This window comes from Megalops cyprinoides, chromosome 21 (assembly GCF_013368585.1).
Source record: "Megalops cyprinoides isolate fMegCyp1 chromosome 21, fMegCyp1.pri, whole genome shotgun sequence".
Lineage (NCBI taxonomy): Eukaryota > Metazoa > Chordata > Actinopteri > Elopiformes > Megalopidae > Megalops > Megalops cyprinoides.
The window spans coordinates 8323131-8348246 of NC_050603.1; the positions used below are offsets into that span (position 1 = coordinate 8323131).

At 47.7% G+C, this 25116-nt stretch overlaps 2 protein-coding genes across 2 annotated transcripts in view; both read left to right on the forward strand.

Annotated features, from left to right (window-relative positions):
* Window positions 1-661: 661 nt before the first annotated feature.
* Window positions 662-12780, forward strand: LOC118769110 (zinc finger protein 574-like). The gene is made up of 8 exons (XM_036516125.1): window positions 662-703; window positions 3427-3579; window positions 5835-6293; window positions 6351-6987; window positions 7205-7745; window positions 8535-8632; window positions 10374-10798; window positions 12024-12780. Exons 2-8 carry the CDS (start codon window positions 3430-3432, stop codon window positions 12537-12539), a joined length of 2826 nt encoding a protein of 941 aa, XP_036372018.1. The 5' UTR covers window positions 662-703; window positions 3427-3429; the 3' UTR covers window positions 12540-12780.
* An 8330-nt stretch (window positions 12781-21110) lies between these two features.
* The window catches only part of LOC118796614 (glutamate receptor ionotropic, kainate 5-like), a 42032-nt gene continuing 38026 nt past the window's right edge, over window positions 21111-25116 (forward strand). Inside the window, exon 1 of the mRNA XM_036555604.1 lies at window positions 21111-21665. The gene's annotated coding sequence lies outside the window, so the exon portion shown is untranslated. The remainder of the gene's footprint in view (window positions 21666-25116) is intronic.

Below are 25116 nucleotides of genomic sequence, written 5' to 3' on the forward strand. Positions count from 1 at the left end.
AAGGACGAATAACAAATTGTGTTTCCCACTAGTCGCAATAGCAAGAGATAATTACGAGTTGATCAACCCTTCGACAGTCACTAACTTCGGATGAAAACATGTTTGGTGTTAAATAGTTTTAGAAATAAGTTATAGCATTTATGACAATATTCATTCTCGGCTAAATGAGGTAATACCAGGCAACAATGGTCGGTAAATACAACAAAAACTACATTATCCTAGACAGAAGACGTGATATAAACTTGCAAGAGTACCTGAGATTGACGGCGAGTTAAAACGTTAGCCTACCATGGGCAGTTACCTTACCTAAACTAGCTGGTTAAGTCATGTCTGCGGTGCTGCTGTGCCATGCAAACACTTGTAATGCTTTTGCGGCTTTTTTGCCATTACCTATCAAGCTGTGGGGTTATGATACAGGACATGTGCGCGAATACTGAAAACAAGGCGATACCAGCGTCTATCCATGCGGTTATCTTTCTGCGCTTGCGCATTGCGCTGTTGACAAGACGCGTTTCGTTTCAGCACCGTCATGGCGGACTGAACCTATCACGCCATTTTGTAATAGCATAGGAAAGTCGTCTATCTCTACACTGATACAATGAGATCATTGGTGCTTCTACGGTAGTAATCAAACCAATCCAGGGCCGCATTACTGGGACGTCGCCGACGATTTTGACAAAGAATATAATATCGTTTGTGCGCAGTAAGTAGAAGCTTATTTTGTTTTTAAAACATTTCAGAACGCGAATAACATTTGCGATGTATATGACCTTCTTGTCGATCGCTCCCGTGTATCCACGACCGTAGACTCTAGGCTTTTAGCTTCCTAGCAGAAAGGAGCATAGACACTTCAACCGCCCGAGAGAGGAGCGGCCATCGTAGCTACCATAGAGCGTAGAAAAACAGTGTAGAGTGCAGTGTGTGGGTCCACTGGGATACTTAATCTCCGCCTTAACAAGTTTCCTGTACTTACAGTGACTAAAGTATTTTCAGTACTTTGAACATTAGGGAGAAAGCAAGCTACTTTCAGATACAGAAGTAATCGTGGTAACTCAATTATCACTAACATAGTACTTGATGATTACAGGCAGGTACTTGTTAGCTAACAGCGAAGATGGACATGTATGAATAAAAAAATTTCGTCCGAAGTCATTACGCATCTGATTTAATAGTGGGTGATGATTCAAAACGGTACAGTAATAAGCTGTCGAGTCAGTGTTTTGCTTGATACCGGCAGTTTGTTTCTCCGGCTTTAAGTTTTGGACGCCAGGGGGCGGCAACGAGTGGTTGACTGTGAGGAACAACGGAATCTCAATAATGAGTTAGTATGCAAGATCAACACATCAATTCATTATTAAGAGACGTTAACATGGTAAAATACTTAGAGGACGCTAAGTACTTAATATGTTAATGATATACCATGTAATCCTGAAGTTTGTGGTAGCAGAACTGACCCAGTTAGCTACATTTTCTTCACTACCTTAAGATGTTGAAATGCTAGGATCATGATTACTAGTGGTGTTTGCTCACTCAAGAACAGAAGAGTGCTACAGTCTTTTAAGCTTACAGTTATTGTGAATGGTATTTATTGTTTGCATGGATGAGACATTTTACTCTTATTAGACACCAGCCACTCCCAAACTTTCTCCGTGCATATTTTATATCTGAAAATAATTTTGAACCCCAAAACGCTGTAGACAAAAGCATTGTTTCATTATTGCAGATACAACTGTATGAATAAGCAATAAGCAACAGTACCAGTATTGCTTCATTTTGAATTTGAGTGCAGTAAATTAACTGAAGGAAATTTATTCAAAATGTTTTAATGTTATCTAATAACATTTCTTTTTTTTTTTTGAGCAGAAAGAGCTACTTCCGAGTACAGAATACAGACCATCAGCACACCTTACTCCAGTGCTGTTATTATAAGGAAATGTTGTTTTTTCTTCTGTTGGTCCTCAATTTTGCAAGCATAATATTGTGTAGCCATTTATATACAAACATACATGTGAAAATTTTCCCATGCACCATAACTTTGGAACTTGCAGTTGTGCAAATTAGGTTCACCTTTCCCACAGCAACAGGGGCACTCATACAGGGGCACTGGAGCACAAGGAGTGCAATCCTCTGATACACTTTTTCACACTACAAATCCCAGGGTGCACCAGGAGAACAGTCTGCAAATGGAGGTTAGGCAATTTCCCTTGATGTCAGTGAGTGAGTGAGTGAGTCATAGGCACCTGTTTGCTCACACCATGTGCGGAGGCAGTGAGGCAAGGCGAACCTGGGCTGTGTCCTATTCCTGGGCAAAACATGGTCCACTGTTCCATAGTATAGGGGTTCTATTCTTGGAACTACCAAAAAGCCAGCATAAAACACATGTCACGTAGCCAGCTAATGAAATTCAGAGGTGAAGCAGTTTAGCTAGAAAGCAACGTTAAACAATCATGAGCTTTTTTGCTGCATGTTCATTGCTGACAGGAGTCAAGGCACTAAAAGCGACCCAATTAACCAGGTACAAATAGAATTTTGTGAACAAGCAGATGTTGTACTTCTTCTCATTTGGGAACACGTTAGTTCCCCATCTTGCTCTCCCCTCTCTTTTCTGCTGCTCCTGCAACTCTGATTCCTGCATAATTCTTGTAATGATCCTGGGGTACACCTTATTCAGGAAAAGGGGAGAGATATACCTAATTGCAGCGTAGCCACCTGCTTATTCAGGCAGGTAGTGCCTGACTTCATTCATTCAGTGCGCCGATCGTGATCCGTGCATACTAATGACTGTACGAGCCTCATTGTTCAATTATTCAGATAAGGGTTCCATGCTTCACTGGCTTCATTCTCACCAATAACAAAGCAGGACACGGGTAAGCAAAATGGCACTGTAGATACAGGAGGGGAAAACAAGGGAGCCACTGGAGCGTAGGTTTTAATTTCACCTGCAACCAGTCTGGACACAAGTGTGTGAAGCGTACTGTATTTTAATGAGGGAATTGCTAGGGGGGGTCTGTCTCTGGTGGCAAGGCCCTAAGTGGGGCTTAGTCTGTTTAAGCCTACAGCCGGCCTTGCACGCTCGCGTGCAGAATAAGACTGAGAGAGCGTGCGTGTGCCTAGCCCCCCTCACGCATCTCTGAGCTGACCGCGTCTCTGTGCGCGCCCCCGTGTCCGCGGAGCTGGCGAGCAGCAGAGCTGGCATTCAGCAGAGTGCAGCTGACCATCTGTCCGCGGCGCCGGCCCGCCTCGCACTCACGCTGCGAGGCCGCCGCCGCCGCTAAGCGAGGGGAAGCGCCGCCCGCTCAGGGCCGGGTTAATGGAGTGTGATGTCCGGTCTGTCACTTCGTCTGCGTCATTAACCTCTTAAAGCGCCGGGCGCGGCGGCCGCGAGCGGAGCTGGGGCTTCACGTTCTGTCCTTCTCCTCCTCTTAGGGAATGGACAGCGGCTCCTCGCTGTACATGTGCTTCCCCTGCTACCAGCTCTTCAGCTCCCTGGAGGAGGTGCTCTCCCATCAGCTGACCTGCCATCCGGACGACGCCGGGGAGGAGGCTGCCCCAGCGGCGCCCCCTGGCCACCAGGCTGAGGTACTGTGCCTAAGAAACACAATGGGATGGGGTGGAGAAGCTCAAGCTCGTAGCCTTAATTCCTAACTTCGTTCTGTCTCACAGCTGCTGTAAGTAACACTGATCTGTTGCCGTTACTCAGCGTGTCAGTCTCCTGCTTGCAGAGCTCTGATGTCTGAAGTTGATCAGAGGCGAGAACAGAGCGGTCCAAAGAAAGAGCTGTTTGATTTTGAATCAAAGTTTTGGTAAAAATGGCATCTCAACAAATGGCTCATTCCCTTCACCTGAACTGCCAGAAGAACTTAAAACCTAAAAGGGCTGTTCTCTGAAGAAGTCCACCTAAGGAGAGTGTTTGGTTGGACATTTGTTTGGCTTCAAAGAGCCACCTATTTCCAACTAAGGCTTTTCTCATGGTGTATTTTTCATGGTGTATTCTTGCTGAAAGCCCTTAAATTAATTGTAATGTCTTGTTATTCCCAACATACTCTGGTGAAGTAAGATGCAATGTTGATAATTTCTCTGAAAGCAAATCTAGGTGTTCTTTAAAAACAATCATGCAAATCCTGGAGCTCCTTGGGCAAACTTCATTAATCACGCTGCCTTTACCCGTAAAGCTCCTGCTGGGTGATTTTACCCCGCCCTCCTGGCACTAACTTATCTTCTGCTACTTAAGAGAGGCCCCATAAAGTGGAGCATCAGGGATGACGGGCAGGTTGCAGCCTGTATGATAGGCAGAGTGAGAGAGAGCCGGAGAGAGATCCATCTTTCAGGGCCAGCCCCTGCGGCCTGATGAATTGCTCTTTGGCCGGCTGACAGGCGAATCAGCTGTTGTGACACCCTATAAAACCGAAGTGCCGCATGCCGTTTTGGCCCCCGTCACCCCCCCCCCCCCACCCCGTCAGCTGCTTAAGTGCCACCATTTTGACTTCATTAACGGAACGATCATTATTGCCGTGTTCCATTAAGAGACCCCTCTCTCTCTCCGTGAGCGGGAGCGCGGAACATTTGCATGCCAGCGAGGGTGGCCGTCCTTGCTGCGGCGAGGGCCGAGACCAGCCAGCAAGTGAGCGGGCTTGAATGATTGAGCCCGTAATTGCATGCAAAAGTGGAAATCGTTTCTAATCAGTCTCAGGTCGTCGGCGCTTTGTCGCCGTCTACGCCGGAGCCCTTGCTGCTCGCAGGGATGATGTCAGCAGAAAAAAGAGAGGGAGGGATATGCGCTCCTCCCCTCTCCGGCCTCTCCTTTGCTCTGTGTGTGTGCCTCACATGCAGGCTCCAGGGGGATGCTGGGACTGCTGATGGCACCGGGGGAACTGCGTGGACGCGAGTGTCACACCGCTGATCTGCTCAGCGCTGCAGTAATTTGATTCGAGAGACTCGGATGCGGTGGGAGGGGCAGGGCTCCCTGGTTGAAGTGCCTTTGCTTGCCACTTCCCATGGAGAATATCAAGTGGGTCTTTTAACCCAGTTTGGAAGTCTGCAATTAAGTCCCTTTCTGAAAGCCTCTCTCATCATGAATGTCAAAGCTCGCGCCGTGCACCTATTCATAGAATCCGCGGCGCGCAAGGAAGGGCATTCCGATGCAGAGAGCGTCTCTCCTGTCCTTTTCGGCGGAGGTTTTGCCAAGAAAATTAATTGAGGAAACGCTGGGCCCGCCAAGCTCAGAAATGATAACTGTTTGTTTATGAAAAAAAAGTTTCCGCTCAGCCGGGAAAATGTCAAACAAAATTGAAGACGGGACCGGGATTATTCCTCCCGAGGCCCGCGGACCCAAGCGGAACACCCGTAGGTGAAAATGAGAGGCGGGCTTTGAGACCAATACGCCTGGCAACCAACCAAACCCCGTACGACTGGTACTTCTGGTAGGGGTTAGAGTCCATCTGGGATGCTGGTTAAGGGTGTGAATAGCCTCCCTGGATAGCTCGCCAGTCAGTGACTTGGAACACGGAGCCGGAATTTAAAGCGATGACATTAATTGGAATTAATGCAGAACACCTGCAGAGCACAAAGCTAATCTCTGTGGCAGGTACAGCTTGTCACGTCTGGGTTTTCTTTGTCTTCTGCCTCCTGCTCACGCCTTCTATTACTTGCAGCCACCGGTTTTCACTTCTGTGTCTCTCTCATTTTAATTCATTTCAAAAGGCTCTAATTCTGTACTGCATTTTACTTCTGTACTTATCAACTGAACATCTGTTTAGTGCGGTGGCAGTGTGTGCAGCATTTGATAGCGATTAGGGCATTAATGTCTGCCTCTGTCCTGTCTCTGTGTCTCCCAGTCAGTGGCGTTGTACCAGTGCACCAGTGCTCAGCCCAGCTCTGACCTCCCCTCCCCCTCCTCAGACCAGCCCCGACAGAAGTGCACACAGTCGTTGGCCCCACAGAACCACCTCTCCCCCACAAAACCCGGAGGAGTACAGGTTCGGGGTCAGCCCTGCGTCAGCCCCCAGCAGCAGAACCCAGCCCAGGGGAACCAGAAGCAGACCTCCCCGAGCGCCGCGCCCCTGATCCGGTACCAGTGCGGGGACTGCGGGTCGCTGTTTGAGTCCCTGGCCCGATGGCAGCGGCACCGCAAGCTGGGCCAGTGTGCCGCGCCCGGGTCGGAACTGGACGGGGATGGAGAGGGGCCGGAGCGGGCCTGCCTCGCCGAGGGGGAGGTGAAAATCGAGCAGCCTCCGGAGGAGGGAGGGGAGACGCAGGTCGGAGGAGAGACGGAGGAACGGATGGTGGTGGAAGGGGTGGATGGAGAGAGGGAGGAAGAGCAGAAGCAGGGAGTGGGAGAGGTGGGGGTGCAGACTGGGGAGAGGGAAGGAGTGGTCAGCCAGGATCACTCCTACCTTCCCTGCGCTGGAAAGAGGGAGGACAGGGTGGAGGAGGGGACAGCCGGACCAGTGGGGGGCGGGAATGGTGTGGGGCAGAGTTCTGCTTCTGCTGGTATGCTCCAGGAGGGGGGCGGTGAGATTTCCCTTGTTGCAAATGCAGGAGGTGTCCATTTTGGTTCAGAAACCAAGCTGACGGACTCTCAGAACGCCCAAGCCAGCGCCGCTGAACAAATTCCAGAGACAAGCGAGTCTGCGGCCCCCGTCGCCACGCCCACCGTGTCGGATCAGAACTTCCTGTGCGTGTGCTGCGGGTCGGGTTTCAGCTCGGAGCCGGCGCTGGTGGCGCACCGCAGGACCCGCCACGGCCTGGAGGAGGCGTTGCACTCGTGTCCCGTGTGCGGGGAGACCTTCATGAGCACCACCCTCTTCCTCTATCACCGCAGGCAGCACCGGGAGAAGGAGGGGGCGGCGGGGCAGGGGTCCAGGCCGGGGCAGAATTTGACAAACCCCAAGAGGGTAGTGAGCCTCCCCCTGTCCTCCGCTGCGTCCTCTGTGGGGGTGAAGAGGAAGATCAGCTCAGGACCCAGCCCTTTACAAAAGGGACAGTTAGGTAGGTAACAGAATGGCGTGGGAGTGAAACTTCACAATGAGTCATATATTATCAAAGTTTATCTTTTTAATCCCATGCATTACATTACATTACCTGTATTTAGCTGACGCTGTTATCCAGAGCAACTTCCAACACAAAAGAACAGAAGCGGATCCATTCGGGTTGAATGTAATCCGGCACTTGACCTGTACTCTGGCTCTCTTGTCTTCTGGTTCAGCAGCTGCAGGCGGGGAGGAAAAGGCGGAAATCGCCAAGGAGACGGGCGAGAGCCAGGATGAGGGCACCTCGGCGGTGCAGTGGGCCGCCCCACCCGACCCCGACACCCTGACCCCCGGGCCCGGCGGCGGAGAGGGGGGCCCGCAGCGGCGGCAGGCACCGGCGCCGGCGTCCCACGCGTGCCCGCACTGCGGCAGGGCCTTCAAGCGGCGCTGCCACCTGCTGACGCACGTCTACAGCCACACGGGCGGCAAGCGCTACAGCTGCGACACCTGCGACAAGGCCTTCTCCTACAAGAGCAACCTGGCGCGCCACCGCCACACGCACGCCTGCGCCAAGCCCTACTCCTGCGAGCGCTGCGGCAAGACCTTCACCCAGTCCGGCACGCTCAAGCAGCACTGGCTCATCCACGCCAGGGCCGACGCCCTCGGCCAGGCCGGCCACCCGGGGGCCGATGGGAAGGGGGCGGGGTTTCAGCTGCCGCACCCCTGCCCCGACTGCCCCTCCAGCTTCAAGACGCGCACCCAGCTGCTGATGCACAGGTTCGTCGGTTTGTTAAGTGATAAGGCCGAGATGAAGCGGCCAGACAGGCCAGGCCAACATTTAAGAGGCATTTGACGCTGTTTACAGAGGCAGCAGTGTAGCACAGTTGTAAGGAGCAGGACTCGTAACTGAAAGTTTGCTGGTTCAGTTCCCCCCTGGGGCAGTGCTGCTGTACCCTTGGGCAAGCTTTCTAAGTGGGTCCTGTAAAACACTGTGACCTATATAAGTTGCTGTGGATAAGAGCATCTGCTAAATGCCAATGATGTAATGTTATGTCTGACTGGTCAACACGCTGATACATAAACAATGGTGATATCTGTCATGTGTCGCAGGTAATAGGGATGTACATGGCAGTACACTACTTAGGGGAATACTGATCAGGTTCATGCAGTGACACCTGCTCGCAGTCAAGGAAGCATAGCATCATCATTAGTTTTGAATGGCATGACAACAATGAAGTAATATTTATGATAATAGTAGAGTGGTGTCTGTATTGATGTGTTGTGCCCACAGTGTGTAAACATCATTTTGCTGTTTGCACGGTTTGCGACTCTGTCTGGCACCTGCCTGGGAGGATTTCCGATGTGCGTGTTACCATTCTGCAGACGAGTGTTTTTTACGGTGCCTTTTACTGAGGGACCTACAGTGAGCGGTAACTAGAATCTTACACTATTACTGTGTCCCCCACGGATGGAACAGCTTCCGCAAGGCCTAAAGAACATCTTAAAAACAGCAGGTGGGAGGAACGCAACCGTGTCCCAACAGTTTGCATGTTTTTGTCTTTTTAGGCACGTTCACACCGGCCAATACCCTTTCTCCTGCGCTGTCTGCGGTCAGTCCTTCCTACGCAGGAAACTGCTGCACCTCCACTCTCTCAAGCACCAAGGTCAGAGGTCAAGCAGGGGTCGAGGAGGGGTCACGAATAGTGCCCTTCCCTGCTCTGTCCCCGTGTCTCTCTGTCCAATCCTATGCTGCTCTGTCAGCTCTCACTTCCTTTTTCAGAAGAATGTGGCTATTTCTGGCCCTTTGCCATGGAACTAATTCAGAGGCATCTTTCTTTCAGTCTGTTAACCTAGCATCCACGAGTCAATGATGCCAATCTGTTTTCTGCATTTATTTCAATATTTGTAAAAAGGTTTACGCAAGTGGTGCATAAATGCAAGCAATAATGCTCAGTTAGTTATTCAAAGGTCCCTAGCTAGTCTTTTTCTAAAACATCTGTTGATTTAAATTGTGTGGTAACAATATCAACAGCAATAGCTTTCCCTTTTACTCTGCATTACTGATAGATAGATAAATAAATAAGTAACTAAGTAGTTAATCCCCTTGAGCCTGACATTAGTGATAATTTAGCTGGCGTTCACAGGGGATTTTATTTGGTTTTGTTTCAGTATCACATTTCACAGAAGGTATAATTCGGTTTTGTGTCAGTATCACAGTGCTCACTATGCAGCCAATCATGTTTGATCCCGTACCAGCAAGGCACAGTGAAGCTGTCATTTTCTAGCTCATAATTAAGGTATAGTAAGGATTCACAGAGGGAAAGATACTGGGCCAGCACTCAGAGCAGCTCTCTCTGAATCTCTCTCTCTCGTTTCCCTCTGTCAAAAGCAGCCAAATGCTGAAGACCATTATTCAAATAAAGCTGTCTAATAGATTATTATGCATTCGTCAGAATTTAAAGCAGACAGGATGTCACAACACTGAGAAATGCAGCACCAGTATTCTCGTTGGAATGTCTAGAGTTATTGCCATTGTCATTCACGATGATTTACTTCAATACAAGAGTTTAGGTGTCATTGTCATAATTTGCCTCGTTTTTTTGCGACGTTTTTTAATGACTATTACATTGTCTCACATATGTTCCAGCAACTTATACAAACCAGTGCACACAGAGAGGCCCAATACGGCACAGTGTGAAGTTAAAAGTTATGCCGATGACACTTGATAGCATTCGAGGTACTCCATATAGCATGTGTGGACGTACCCCTATACTGTCCACAGTACACGAATCGTACTGTTTCTGAGATGGGGTTTTTATACCCCGCTCTCTTTGGGGGCTGCAGAGTGCAGCAATGCTGTTTGTGTTGCATTTCTTCGGTGTGTGGGAGACTACTGTGGCAAGGTCAGTGGTAGTACCGCCACTGCGATCCATCATGTAGGACAGGCCTCCACTGGCAGTACAAGTGCGGTACTGCAGAGTTGCCGGTGTTTGAACAGCAGCTATGCTGCACTTTTCGCTTCCTTACCCCCGGAGGGTAATTCACATAAAGTTACATAAAGCCTCACTTTTTCTTTCTCTGAGAAAAAAACATTTACAGTACCAGTCAAAAGTTTGGGCACACCTGATTAAGATAATGGGAAACATGCTTTCAAAGACATTTTGATATAAAGACTTATACTTAAGTGCTTGAAATTTGTTTCTAAGACAAATATAAATAGTAAAGTTGATGCCTGGGTAGGAATTTCTCTCCAAAAAAATGTGTTTTTGTTGATTTGTGTTATTTTATAGTTTTGATGTCTTTACTATTGTTCTAAAATGGGGAAAACAGTAAAAATAAAGAATAAAAGCTGTGTTCAGACTTTTGGCTGGGACTGTGTTTAATTCCTCTGTGCCTCCCGCTCAGGGAAGGAGCCCAACACGTGCCCCCGCTGCTCCGCCCAGTTCGTCAGCCAGTCGCTGCTGGACAGCCACCTGCAGCGATGCGTGGGGAAGGCGGGGCGGGGGCGGGGCCGGAGCGTGGGCCAGCTGGAGTGTGAGATCTGCGGGCACCGCTGCGTGACGCAGGAGGGCCTGGACCTGCACCGGCTGTCCCACTCGGGCCAGACCCCGCTGCGCTGCCCCCTGGCCCCCTGCAGGCGCCGCTTTGCCACCGCCGCCGCCCTGGAGGAGCACGTCCTCGCCCACTGCCGGTCCCCCGCCGACCCCGACGCCGGTGGGCCCGCCCCCAAGCCCCGCCCCTTCCACTGCAAGCACTGCGGGAAGGACTTCACCACCGCCTCCTCGCTCAGCGTCCACCTGCGGATACACACCGGGGAGAGGCCGTACCAGGTGAGAGCCGCCGACCGCCGCCGCCGACCGCCGCCTCGCGCTCGGACTTCGCAACGTTTGACTGATGTCGTTGTCAGGGGCAACACTGTAGAGTAGGCGGCTTAGGAAGGAGTTCAGGTCCAATCAATTGAAGGAAGCTCTGCTGCGGCTTGTCCTCTCCATTAAATTTGTATTGTCCAAAACAACAAATGGAAAAATCTATTCCTATAAATGGATGAGTAAGTGCCTCAGTCAGATCGTGTGCATATATTAGTCTTCTGCTGCGCTGCTGTAGACTCCTGTCAATCCCCCCCCCCCATACTTCCTCTCAGCTTCACTCTGTTTTCATTCAGAAAATCTGAATTCTCTTTGAAATGACACCACTCAAGCTCGCCGGGGATGTTGCGGTAACACGCTGTGCGGATGCTTTCTGTGATAACGGCTCCGTTTTTCCTCCAAGCACACATTAACGTCATAGCGCATAAACGTCTCCATCAGGTGAAGCATTGAAATGACAAGCAAACAAACGGAATATTGCAATTGAACAAAATCCATCTCCGGAAAGATGTTTTGCGCTTAGGGATTTGATGCTTTCATGGCACCTGTAGAATGGGCTGAATGATCTTTGCAGGGTGCCGCCAAGTGAGGCTGGGCCTTAGCTTCAGATCCATCGTTTCCATCGTTTCATCCGTTGATCAGGTTAATTCCTTAAAAAATTAATAAAGAAGAACAGACATCCAGTTTTATTGTGTGGGGACTTTCAGCTGTGACTTTCAGCTCTGACTTTCAGTATTGCAAGGTTTGTGCTTACTGGAGCACCGCAGTAACTGGGCTTAATTCAAACCCATCTTGAACCAGGGCTGCCATGACAATACCTGACAGTAAGGATAATTTGCTGTGTCATTGAGGTACTGAGGCTCGGTGCTTTAGAACCTCTTCCACCATTTGTAAAAGCTCTCTTCCATCCATTCACTCAGTAGTCTTGTGTGCTCTGTGAGGCTTTTAAGACATCTACGGAGAGTGTGGGGAGTAGTATGTAATATAAGATAAAGGCACTGAACCAGTAGGAAAGGTGTCACGAGTATCACTGAAACCTTGGAACACTGTATCATTTTCCCATCTAATGAGGGTGCAGGCTAAACGCCCCCATTTTCCTCTCCAGTCTTCTCTCAGACATCTTGTCACCCCTGCGGTGTCCTCTGTCCTCCATAATGCGTCTCTTCCCCGTTCTCTCCCCCCCCTTCAGTGCACTCAGTGCGGGAAGCGCTTCCGGCAGATCCCCCACCTGCGTGACCACGAGCGTCTGCACAGCGGGGCACGGCCCTTCAGCTGCTCGGTGTGCGGGAAGAGCTTCGTGCTGGCGGCCCGGCTGGCGGAGCACGCCCGCACCCACAGCGGGGACAAGCCGTACGCCTGCCCCCTCTGCCCCCGCGCCTTCCGCTCCCTCTCCAACCTGGGCAAGCACCGCAAGACCCACGGCAAGGGGCCCCCCGGGAAGGGCCCCTCGGGCAAGGAGCCCGGCGCCGAGGGCGAGGCCGCCGTGCGCACCATCCTGCTGGTCCAGGCCACACCCGCCTCGCTGGAGGGCGACACCCAGCCCGCCGTGGGGACCCTGTCCCTCGCCTCTGCCCCCTCGTCTTCCTCGTCTTCCTCGCAGCTGGTCCTCCTGCACCCGTCCATGTCGGTGGGAGAGGGCCAGGAGGCGGAGATGGTGCCCTTCGTACAGCACGCCTTCCAGGTCATCGTGGAGGAGACCGTTTGAAGACAGGCGAACAGGAGAGAGGGTGTGTTAAAAAAAAAAAAAAAAGGAGAAAATGGAGGGGTGGGGAAAGGAAACAGAGGCAGGGAAAGAAATAGGCAAGAGTGAAAGGGGGCGACTTTCAGATGTTAAACATTTAGGAGAGGAACAGGCAGGATCAGGTCAAGGCTGAAGACTGAGGGAGGGAATATGATAAGGGTCCAGGCGATGATAGAGTTTAAAAGGGCAGAGAGTTTAGGGAAAGATGCAGAATCCAATGGAAAAAATATGCAAGGTCATTCACTGAATGTACAAATGTATGTATATATAGTGTGCTTTATGAGTTTTGGACTTCACTTAGTTTCACTTACTGTTGAATATTGTTATATTTCTTTAATAAAATGCTTCATCTATGAATTTGTCCCGATTGCCATAACTTTACAGAGCGAGTTCCGTTTGACGCTTAGGTGAGGGCATGTCTGTCTCATCGGATTCTGTTTGCTTCAGTGATTCGCTTCAGTGTCACACCAGTACATTTCCAAAGTTTGTGCTTTACAAAGTCAACACTGATTTACAGATAGACTAATGCACACAATCGGTAATGAAGACAAAGCACTTGTCCTTTTAAGAGAGAGAAAGGAGAAAACTTTTAAAATGTATGAATTTTGAAGATATACATTAAACCGCTGTCCTACAAGTGGGAAATGGAAAAAAAACAATAGTACTTTTAACACCCATCTGTGTGATGTGTTGGAGATGAGACCCTGTTTCTGTATCTCTATCTATCTATCTATCTATCTATCTATCTGTCTATCTATATATGTAAAGAGCATATAAAATTATGTACTATATATAGTAGTATATGTAGTAGTAGTACATGTTCTTTGGTCTGTTAATATGAGGAGTTTCCACCAGCTCTGTCCATCAGTGTTAGGCAATGTACAGAAGTTAGTGAGCGTTCTTCGTCCTCTATATGTTAATGAACGGCTGCAGTTATCCAACAGGAGTTCATACAGGTCCCTGCCTCATTTTGTAATCGCACTATATCTAAAAATAACTGACACCCAAATAAATCTCTGGAAATATGCATGTTCAGCGCCGGGTTCTGCTGACAGTACACAATCCCCTCAGTATGTGGATCAAAGTGAAAAATCATGAGCTGTGCATGGAGAGAGGCAAAAAAACACAATGAAAACATATTTTTATTTCTAAAAGTAGGTTAAACACTGCTCCATTCAACTCCAAACGTCTGTGACACACGAAAAGAACTCAAAGGCAGCGTGTAGAAGACTCGTTATTTAACCGCAACACAACCGCAATGAACTTTTACACAGTAGAGGCAGATTTTTTTATTGTGTTAACATGAAATATTGGCACTGGAAGTAAAAGAATGTGAAACATGAAATATGACCCAAGGAGATTTACTATAGTTTAAAAGGCTGTGCTTTTCAGGTGTGACCAATCAAAGTTCTACATAACCATGTGTGGCCAGGTATTTTTGCTACATGGTCTCACTGAGCAGCGGTCAGAAGCCAAGATTTTGTGACAGAATTTCAACAATGGCTCATCCTCATGACAGACCAACTTACAGTGTCCGTGCAAAATCCTTCAGTGCACTTATAATCCAAACTCTTTTAATTCTTGACATATTTTAGCATATGCTATAGCAACTCTTCTCCTAATATTTTCATTGTAAGCTCCTGGTATTTACAAGGAGTCTTGATTATGTGCTCTGTGACAGCTCTTTGTTATGTGAGGTACAGTGAGCTAAGTCACATGGTTTGCCAAGTATATGCTTTATATATGTTAATGTGTTTATAGGCATTCCTCTTGATCTGTCAATCATATAACCTTCAAATCTTCCATAGGGGTTTGCAATAAAACATCAAATAGTGTAAACAGGTTCAATATGGAGTCTGTCTTTGATATGCTAATCAGTGTTGGCAACTAGCTGTTTCATTTATCTTGCGGACCATATTGGGCAATATGGGGACTATATTGCAGTTTTTTTCTGATTTGTCATTTGCGTAACCTTCAGATCTTGCCAGTATGTTTGTAATAGGACATCTGTTTCACATGTGAGAATGTATGTTGCAGAATTTACCCAAGTCACGTTGCATGATGACTGTATCACATGTAACAATTACAAGTTGCTGTACTTGACAATTTCTGACACTGTCAGTTCAATATCCTTCAAACATGCGCTGACTCTCAAAATAGCTTCAGATGTTGCACTTACGGTCACAGTGTGACTCACAACTTCCTGCTGGCTAAAGCACAAACTTTGATTGCCTTACTACACTGAATTGTGATACTGGAGCCTTACACTTGTATGTTGTTTGTGATCTAATTGGATGAGTTGGCTATGAGTTAACACAGTGAAGGAATGAATGAATGAATGAATGAGTAAAAGAACAAACAACAGCAATCTGTGCAGACACTGTCCACATGCCTTTTTTTTTTTTACACCAAAAACAGTCCATAAAGAAGATTCCAGAGCTGTATAATGTGTGTTGACCTACATGCAGTCATTGCTTTTTTATGCATAATGAGGACAATTTACACAGGAGATACTTACTCTCCGGCCCTCTCTCACAAAAGGTTTACTGGTTCGCTCTCAACCTCTCCTACTTCATTTGCTCTCCTTTATTTACGTATATTTTGGTGCTCTGGTAGATTGTCCTATCCTGTCAGCTCTTTGTTAAGTCTGTTGCATCTCTTTTTCTTTGCGTTAAGTGTATTACTATACCATAAATATACTGTGTGATGTCCCTATCATTCCCCCTCTGGCTCTCTTCCTCCTGCAACCTCTCTCTCTCTCTCTCTCTCTCTCTCTCTCTGGCTTTGCTGAGGTGGCTGCACCTGGTGTGACTTTGACAAAGTGTTCTTCCCCTATGTGTGTGTGCAAACGTCTACGTGTTTGTGTGTGTGAGTGTGTGAGTGTGTGAGTGTGTGAGTGTGTGAGTGTGTGTGTGTGTGTGTGTGTGTGTGTGTGTGTGTGAGCATGTGTGTGTGCGTGGTGGGGTGTGATGTCAGATGGTGCTGGCGCGCGTGATGGATGTGTGTCCACGCAGCGGCCGCCCCCCTGCGTGCGCCTGCATGTGCCGCTCTCCTCCGCTCTCCTCCGTTGCCCCCCAGTCCCCCCCGGTCCCCCCCCCCCCCCCCCCCGCCCCGATGGCCTGTCCATCTGCCCGCACGGCCTGCGGCGTACCAGCACCAGAGCACCTCACCGGACTGCCCTTCATCTCCTCTCTCTCCCCTTCCCCTCCCGCAATGCACGCTCTCCCCTCTCCATACTCCCTTCTGTGAGCCTCTCTCCCTGTCTCTCTCTCCCTCTCTCGCTCTGTCCCTCTCACCCTGGTCCCCCACCCCCCCCCCCCCCCTCATTGATAGTAAGGACGATGTGCCTGGAATACTGAGCAGCTCATCATTATTCCACAGGCGTGCTGCAGAGCGCCGGCTGCACATCGGTTTTCTCCCTCCCCTCTCCCCTCTCCCCTCTCCCCTCTCTCGCTCTCCTTCACACCCCTCTCTCAGGCCACGGCCAGCGCAGGGGCCCCAGTCAGGCCCTGGAAGCAGGGGAACGGCTAGAGGAAACCACGGAGGTCTGCAGGCCTCACACACACACACACAGAGGGCGAGTGTGCAGAAGTGAATTATTCTGAGACAGAGTGACCACAAACCAGCACCTGCAGTGAGTGAGTGAGTGAGTGAGTGTGTGTGTGTGTGTGTGTGTGTGTGTCCGGGGGTGGAGGGGGGCTATGAAAGAATAAGTAAAATATAAAATTTCTATTTGAATAAGTAATTAGGAATTTTAGCAAATAGCAAATTATTGAATATGTTTGAAAATGTGAATATGAATATGTTGTGTACGTTTGAAAATGTATTAATCATTTCCAGTTTCATACATGCAATTATGTATGTATGAGGCATCTGCAACTTTGTAACAATACTTGATATATTTTGAAATATCTGTGACACATCTTGACATGTATTGGAACATACAGTCTATTTTGATTTCATATTGTACAATATATCAGCGTACATTGCTTATTCATCTGTGTGTATGTTTGAACGTGTGTGTGTGTGTGTGTGTGTGTGTGTGTGTGTGTGTGTGTGTGTGTGTATGAATGTGTGCGCGGGAGTATGCATTTACATGTTAAACGAGTTCCCCGTTGGCTTAAGAGGAGATTTATTTAGCAAAGTAAAAAAGTCAAATGTACAGTCTTGCATGCAGGTGAGAGCCAGCCATTTAGTGAGTATGTGTGAGAGAGGAGAAGAGAGACAGGAGTACAGTGAGCGGAGGAGAGACAGACAGGTGATAATACACCATATTATATGATCCATACCTAATGCACATTTCAATATGTGCAATACACACTTATACTCACATACATATGCATATGTATGCTTGACTTTTTCAGTTTGTTAAATAAATCTCCTTTTCAGCCAATGGGGCACTCGTTTAACATGTAAACGCACACTCCCACACACACACACACACACTCCAGTGGTGAACATGCACTTCTCCGTGCCTCTCCACTCTGCCCCGCTGAATGGAACCGAAACACCTGGGAATTTATGGACTCTCTTAAAAATCCCCCAAATTAGGCTTTAGCTCCTGGGTGTTTTTTTTTAAAAAAAAACTGGGTAGCATATTTTTACCACTGGCACTGTGTTGTACCAAGTACCAGGCGTATGGAGCAACATTCGAGCGATTGTTTTCCGTGCGTGTGTGGGGGAAAAAAAAATTCACAAAGTCACCTTTTGTGGTTTGTGGTGAATGTCACCAACAAAGAGCTCCACAGGGACTGATCAGCGCTTGTGCGCATGCTGGCTTTGTAATTTACTGTGTTTCTGCTTCTACCTGTGTGTGCTGAATTACTGTCACATTCTGTGTCCTCATCAGTGTGTTATTGTTGTTATTGCAGTGGTTGCTCTCTGCATGTAGTGGCACAACAGGCCGATATACTTTCGTAGAAGAGAGAGAGAGAGAGAGAGAGAGGGAGTGTGTGTGTGTGTGTGTGTGTGTGTGTGCGCACTATATGCATCTGACACGGTGCATCTCCAGGATAGACCTGGAGGGATGAAAGTAGTGATGGGGGGAGGGAGGGTAGTGGGGGTGTCCAGATTTGTCTTTGAGAAATCCGGAGACTGAGAGAATGACAGAGAGGGAGAGAGAGGGGGGAGTGGGTGGTAGGAGCAAAGGGGGGGGGGGGTTGGATAGAAGGGCGTAGAGAGAGATGAGAGAAAGAGGGAGAGAGAGGGTGAGGGAGAGAGTGCTGATTGGATTGGAGAGAGCTGAAGAGGTATGAGAATACAGTTGAGCAGGGGGAGAGAGAGTGAGTTGGAGAGAGAGAGAGAGAGAGAGAATGCAGTTTGCAGTCCAGCACTGTGGAATTACGGCAAAAGAAATGTGTTGGGACTGAAAAGGAGAAAAGGGGGGAGGAGAAGTGGGGAAAAAAAACAGTGGTGTAGTCTTCACGAAAAAAAAAACGTGATTCTCCTCATTTAAGAACGCTGAGAGAGTGGGGGGGGGGGGTCACCGCTATTTCTTCATGTTGGAGCGGCCTGCAGAATTCTTACCGGGCTGTCATTGCAATGGCGTTTTGACTGTGCGTGGCGTGTGTGTGTGAGAGAAAGAGCGCGCGTGTGTGTGTGTGAGGGAGAGAGAGAGAGAGAGAGAGAGAGAGAGAGAGAGAGAGAGAGAGAGAGCGCGTGTGCGTGCGTATGTGCGCGGGTGTATGTGCGCGTGTGGTGTGCGTGTGTATGTGTGTCCGTGTATTGGTGCCCGTGTTCTGATCCGAGCAAGGCTGGCCGCTTTGCGCAGGAGGGATTTGACGGGAAAAGCCAGCCACAGACCTGACCGTGTCTCCGTTTCTGTAGCGCCTTCTCCCAGCGCCGCGGCGTGCTCATTATAGCGGTCCTATTGGTATTCCGCTGATGGATGTACCCTGGTCTCTCTGCTCTCTGGCGGGCTGGGATCACAGTGCTGGGATTGTGTTTGCCTGTGTAAAGGGAACCAAAATGGGTGAGTGTCTCTCTTTCTCTCTCTATCTCTCTGCTTCTCTCCCTCTCTCTGTCTTTTCCTATCTCTCTGTCTCTGATCTCTTTCCCTTTCCTTCTCGTGTGCCTTTTCTCCGTGGTGAAACACATCACTGATATTTCTTCTTCCTTTTCTCAAAATTCAGACCGATGTCCATCAGCCATTTTTCCATCCTCCACCTTCAGTGCCCTCTCCCCATTCTCCCTCTTTATACCTCTCTCTGGTTCACCCTTACCACTGCACCTTCAACATAAACACAACAGCGTTTCTCATACATCTTATCTGTGGGTGAAAGTGTGTCAGAACAATTTGTTTGCTCCCCTCCCCCATACTGCGTTGGAGATTAAACTTTTGGAGCCAAATATTAAAGATAAGGTTTTAATGAGAGGACTGGCAGGCCAGTATCACTGTAATCTGTAATATTTAAGGCTAAAATGCTCTGCAAATTGCAACCGGCGACTTTCAGATTCAGTCAATGTGAAAACGTCTGGCTGAGTAATCAGATCATACCACTGTCTTAGGGCTCGTGTGTGACTACGTGAAGCACGATGCAGGAGATAACGCCAGGCTAATTAAGTTTTAAGTGGCTTTCATTGAGCCAAAAATGCGCTTTGTGCTGGTTCTCTCTCACCCATCCTGTGCTCGCACACGTTCAAACTCCCCCTAAGACGCTTAACTACCCATACTCTTTGCCACATAACTCTCACCTGTCTAGTACGGCCTGGAGTAGACAGCATCCCAAAGTTGGGGGCGGGGGGTTCAGCTTTGAAATGCTTCAGTCATTGTTGGCTGGATTATGTAAAAGGACAAACGCATCTAACAAAATTCCAAGCTTGCACTCGATTCCAGCTGTTTTTTGGATGGGGGAGGGCTGGGGGGGGGGGATGCAGTGCGGTCCCACAGATCAGATCCATGGGTTAAAGTAACCACTGTATCCCTGGCTGCTCTCTTTTTTCTTTTCTTTTTTTTGAAGGTGCAATCACCTGTTGAGAAAACAAATGGAATGAAAGAGACAGACGGAGAGGGGAGACACTGTTGGAGAGGGAGAGTGGATGGAGGGGGGGGTGGATAAGGACTGGCATTGTTAACAGAGAGGAGAGTGAGGGAGTGAGTGGGAGAAAAAGAGGATGATGAGGCACAGATGGAGAAAAAAAACAAGTGATAGTGTGACAAAGAAGGCCAGAGAAGAGACTGAGATCCAGAGCTTTTGGGTTTAACTGTTGTTTTTTGCTTTTCTCTCTCCCACCTCCACTCTCTCTCTCTTTCTCTACAGGGCTGGAGGTTGCCTGTGCTTCCTGTCTTACCTGAGGCCATCTCCTGTTCTGCCAGGGACTGCCAGCCCACCATGGGCTCTCACCCTCATTTGTTAACTCCTGGCACCTGCACAGACCCTGAGACACCCTCCGACTTCACCAAACCCACACTGTGTTTGGTGGTGTTATCGCTGATATCATGCCAGTCGGAGCTGGGTTTGCTTCAAAGCGAAGTCACGCGTTGCTACTGAATCAGGATTGGATCACGCATGCCGTTCTAGGGCTGTGTTTCCCAAGCTTCAAGAGGATTTGGGTCTGACGACGTGTTGAGCGCACTGATGCTACGGCTCCTCCCCGGGGAAAGGTGTTTGGTTTCCATCATCCACGACAAACTGGGATTTGAATCCTCGATGGTTCTTAAACGAGAGAGCTGAAACCACGAGGACGCTGTAGCTGAATAATTAAACGTTTGGTTCAGACAAGCTTCCGTTTGGTAACAGCAGCATGGAACTAATCTGAGGAGAGTACAAAATCAAGACAATTTCACAAGTGATACCACAGGGACAGCATGGGATTCTGGGAAACTGACAGCGTTTCCCCCTGGGTTTCTTGGTGACATCATCGATCTCTTCTCGTGCCTGGTTCTGCAGGTCCGTGGATTGGATTGTGAGCAGAAACAGGGGATATTTTTGAAATTTACCACTCTTTTCAATTTCATATTTTCACCTCTGCTTTGTTTTTGTTTTTTTTTTTTTTGAAGAGGAGAGCTTTCAGACTGGAGAGCTGCTCTGTCTCTCTCTGTGTCCACTGAAAGAAAAAGAAGAGTTTAGTGGGGAAGCAGTTCAGTTGCTGGGGATGAGAGTGCGTTTTGATTGGAGGGGCTGGGGGACTCAGCAGGTAGACAGCTGCCCCTAGACCAGCACAGTCAGCGGTGTGGCGTCTGCGTTAGCCTCCCCGCCGTTGTCTTCCAAACCACGAGCAGAACGGCTCTTCCTCTGTCATTGGCTGATAGCTGCCACAGTGTGCTGCTGGAGGTTCGGGTCTGTTGCTGCATTGGGGGGCAACGGAAAGCGTCGAATCGTGCACCTTGGTCCTCCGGCTTCGGCAGGGACACGCAGAGAGATAGAGAGAGGTAGCGAGAACGCGGCAGACGAAGGAACAGGTGCAGCTCTGCTAATTCTTTTTCTTTCCTTTAGTTGTGGTTCCTTCTTTCTTTTTCCTCCCCACTCATCTGGAGACATTTTTTTGAAATTCACTTTCGACTGAGTGAGGTAGGCCGTCACACATTGCAGAGAGAGAGGCAGAGTGAGAGAGAGAGAGAGAGAGAGGGAGAGAGGGAGGAGGAGGGGAGAGGCCTTTTCAGACCAAATCCGTATTTTCATTTATTCCCCCTCTCCCTCGTTTCGCCATCCGTCAGGGGCTCTGTCACTCCGTCACCCTCCATCTCTCTGTTGTTGAGAAAAAGAGACGCCATTCCCCTCCTCTCTCTCCCTCTCTCTCTCTTTGTTAATTGAGGGCTGTGGGATTTTTTCCCTTTTTTTTCCCTTTTCTTTTTTTCCCTTCAAAAGACTACCGCTCCTTTAGAGGTCAGCTGTAGGAGTCTGACATTTGTTTAGTAAACCACATCCCCTCTCATCACAACCATCACACAAAAAACATAATTACACCACCCCTTCCTCCCCCCCCCAACGTCGCCTCCAGAGCTGGTGATCACACCCCACACCTTAACCCCCTACCACGGAATTTTTTACCACGCTCACTCAGCCCTGGTTCCATTCCTGCCAAGGCTCTGCTGGCCGGTTACCACAGGGATCCATGGAAAACGGCTCCTAGTAACGTCTGATTCATTCCGTGAGTACACCACTCTTTTAATGCAAAGCTTTCTATTTAGAGCCAATCTAATATATATATATACTTTCACTTTTGTCATGTTCCCTCCCTGTTTTTCTTATAATAAGGCATAATGTGTTCAACAGTTGTGTGGGTTGGAGTTGTGGAGAGTGTGTGCGTGCGTGTGTGTGTATGTGTTCGTGTGTGTGTGTCTATGTGTGCGTGTGTGTGTATGTGTGAGTGAGTGTGTGCATACTTGTCTGTAATTACATACCTTGATGTATATGGGGATGGAGATTTATTTTTATGTATGTGTTTGTGGCTCCTTGGTGCGTGAATGTGTGTGGAGGAGGACCTATTCTGCATTTGTATACGTGTGTTTGTGTGTGAAACTGGTTGTATCTCTACAGCTCACTCAAACACCGTTAAGTGTTATTTCCTTCAGGGTCAGTTGTTTGGTCTCTGGGGATTTGACTTTGTTCTTCTGAGACTGCTGTCCCTAAGCGGGAGCTTTGCTGAATTTGTATATGCCTTGATACTGAGGTACCTTTGATGACTGTGAGGTAAAAAAACTGCAGATAGCTGCTGTGTATGACAATGCTGGAAGTGTGAAAAAGCAGCAGATAACGCAAACAAACACAGCGTCAAAAATGCTGCACAACCATGTGAGCCCACATTAACTTAAACAGAATCATTACTCGACAGCCTGCTAAACTGTGGGTAGCCCCATTAAACACACTGCACATATACTTCTACTTTTTTTTTACAAGAAGATAACTAACGGAGAAATGAGGGACCGGGCCGAACAGTTCTGATTGGCTTACTGGTTTTCTATTGTTCCTACTTTCGTGATGGCTTGGGAGAATTAAGATTATAAGTAATACGATTACTGGCAAAGTCCAATGATAATGCTTTTTACATTTCCACGAACAGTGAAAAGGAGGTAAGATTGATTTTCTCCTTTAATCCAATCTGGCCCATTCATTCTGGCCCATCATAACCTGTGCCACCATTAGTGGCATGTCCTTATTGCAGGTGAGCCAGGTTATAGATTTTGTCTTTTTTTTACCGTAAGGCATGGTAATCACCATGATTGTGGCACTGATAATTGCAGAGGCGTTTTTTTCCAGTTGCTTTATTATTTTCAAATAAAGCCGTAAATCCATCACAGCGTGACTGGGGCCATCTGTTAATTCTTGACAGATTTAGTGCAGATCTCCCTCTAACTTAACATTATAGTCTAAACAATTTAAGTGATATATGTGGCACTTAAATGCTATATCCATGCAATGTAGTGTTTGCTGATTGGTCTTTGTGATACAAACCATTCTCTAAACTCAGAAGACATGTGTTTTTGGCTTTATGAAGCAACTCTGGTTAGGGACTTGTGTGTGCTTGGTATGTACCTCAGTACTGGCACCTGGTTTTTCATCTATAAATGCTTAATGCACTTTTCACAAAACATGTAGTGTTTCCATTTGTCTGATGTTAGATGCCTTACATTACAGTAATAAGGTCAGGAATTGATATTTTTCAGAGAATGGCACTAGCAGGGGACTGATGAGGAAGCTTGTGCCCAAGAATGACAGGAATGTTGATTTGATTTCTAATGCTGTGAGAGAACTGCATATGTCACCAGGGTGATATCTGTGGAGGACAGGCAGTCATGCGTGGAAGTGTACTGTGCACTGTTGCGCAGTGTGGAATAGCGGGTTAGGCAGTACTGCCACATTGGAACTCTGAATATGTTACACCAGTCTTCGCTACCACTGAGAAATGTGCACTGTTGTATATGGAGTTGAGTCAGGGCAAATTGGTCTTGCCCTATCACGTCAGTGTCCACCGCTCTATCACACGTGGCTGTGAATTTCCCCTCCACAGCAGGTGATGCGGAGGACTGAGGAGATCTGAGGCCGTTTCCTGATGTCCCAGAATGCCTTTTATTAAAGGAATTGGAGTTGTAGATTTTCTCAGGAATGGCCAAACCTAACACAGCGATCAAAGGTGGGGTATTGCAGACCGGAAGCAATGAGACACCGCAGGTGGCAACGAAAGGACGCAGCAGGAGGCTAACACCGCGCTCTCTCCTGCTAACCACCTCGGCGGAGGTGAGGTGGGAGTGTGGAAACAGGAAAGCTTGGGAAAATTCTGGTCCCGCAGAAACAGGGCCAAGGCCTGACTGTAGATTGCTGCATGCTGTTGACTGGAAAAAACCCCACCATGTAGCTGAGAAATTCCAACACGTAGGACAATCGTCGTGGAGTCCGCTCTCAACCGATCTATGATGAAAAAGAGTCCAAAAATTGATTGAAAGACATCAGGTTTTAGCATCCAGCCCGTTTATGTGCTAAAATAAAACCAAGGCACGGTATTTGATTTGACATTCCAAGCATTCATAAATCTACCTTGTCAAGTTAAATTGACTTGATGTATTCACGGCATGTTCAACAGAACACTTTCTTGGTGCTCCTTTTCAAATACATATTGAGTTTTTTTTTCAGAAATGTGTAATTTATTGTAGTTATCCATTTATGTTCTAATTTGAAATAAATTTTAAATGGTTATTGTAAGAGAGGAACGTGACAGACAGAGATAATCTAAGGTAGAGAAAAATCTTGGCATGACCTGTGTGTTGATCAATGGAGTGGATTTCTGCTTCCCTGAATTTCCTCTGACCGTTGACCATTTGCACCTGGGTTCAGCTGCGGCATGGCAGCAGCAGCAGGAAGAGATCAAAATACATTGATTAGCTGTCCTCAGATCAGTCAAGTGTGAGACACCACAGCATGCTCCTTTCACACCCCAGCCTGGACACATCACTCTCAGCAAATCATATATTCACAGCATGTTTGAATAGCCAAGATATTTAGAGATTCTCTTCAAATGAGCCAAATAAATCCAGCCACCAAATGATCTAGTGTGAAAACATCCCAATGTATGACAGTGTATGGTGGTGACTGTGCATTAATGTGTGGTAGATGTTTTTAATGTCACTCTTACTAAAGAAAATGGTAAGGTTAACTTCTTTACATGGAACAGGAGTCTTATTAATCAATCAAAGTCTGTCAAATTGATGAAATTGTACTTATATACAGATACAGCATCAAAAGAACAGGAGAAAGAATAAGACTGAAACAAAGACAGAGAGCAAATATTAAAAACAATAAATGTACTATATTTGAGATATCCTGAGAGAATGAAAATTCTTGACATTTGAAACTGGTGAGAAGATCCTGAGAAAAAAAAATCACAGAATATACACTTTTTCTGATTTAAACCAAAGCAAATATTTTAAGAGCAAGTCTGCCTTACCCTTCAGCTTATTGCTGAAAATAACTACTCTAAACAATAAGTGATATACAGGCAATTATAGTATTGTCAGTTATTGAGACCCCCCCCCCCCCAAAAAAAAATAAAATAAATAAATAAATAAAAATAAAAAATACTTTGAATAGCCAGGGGCTTCCACAAT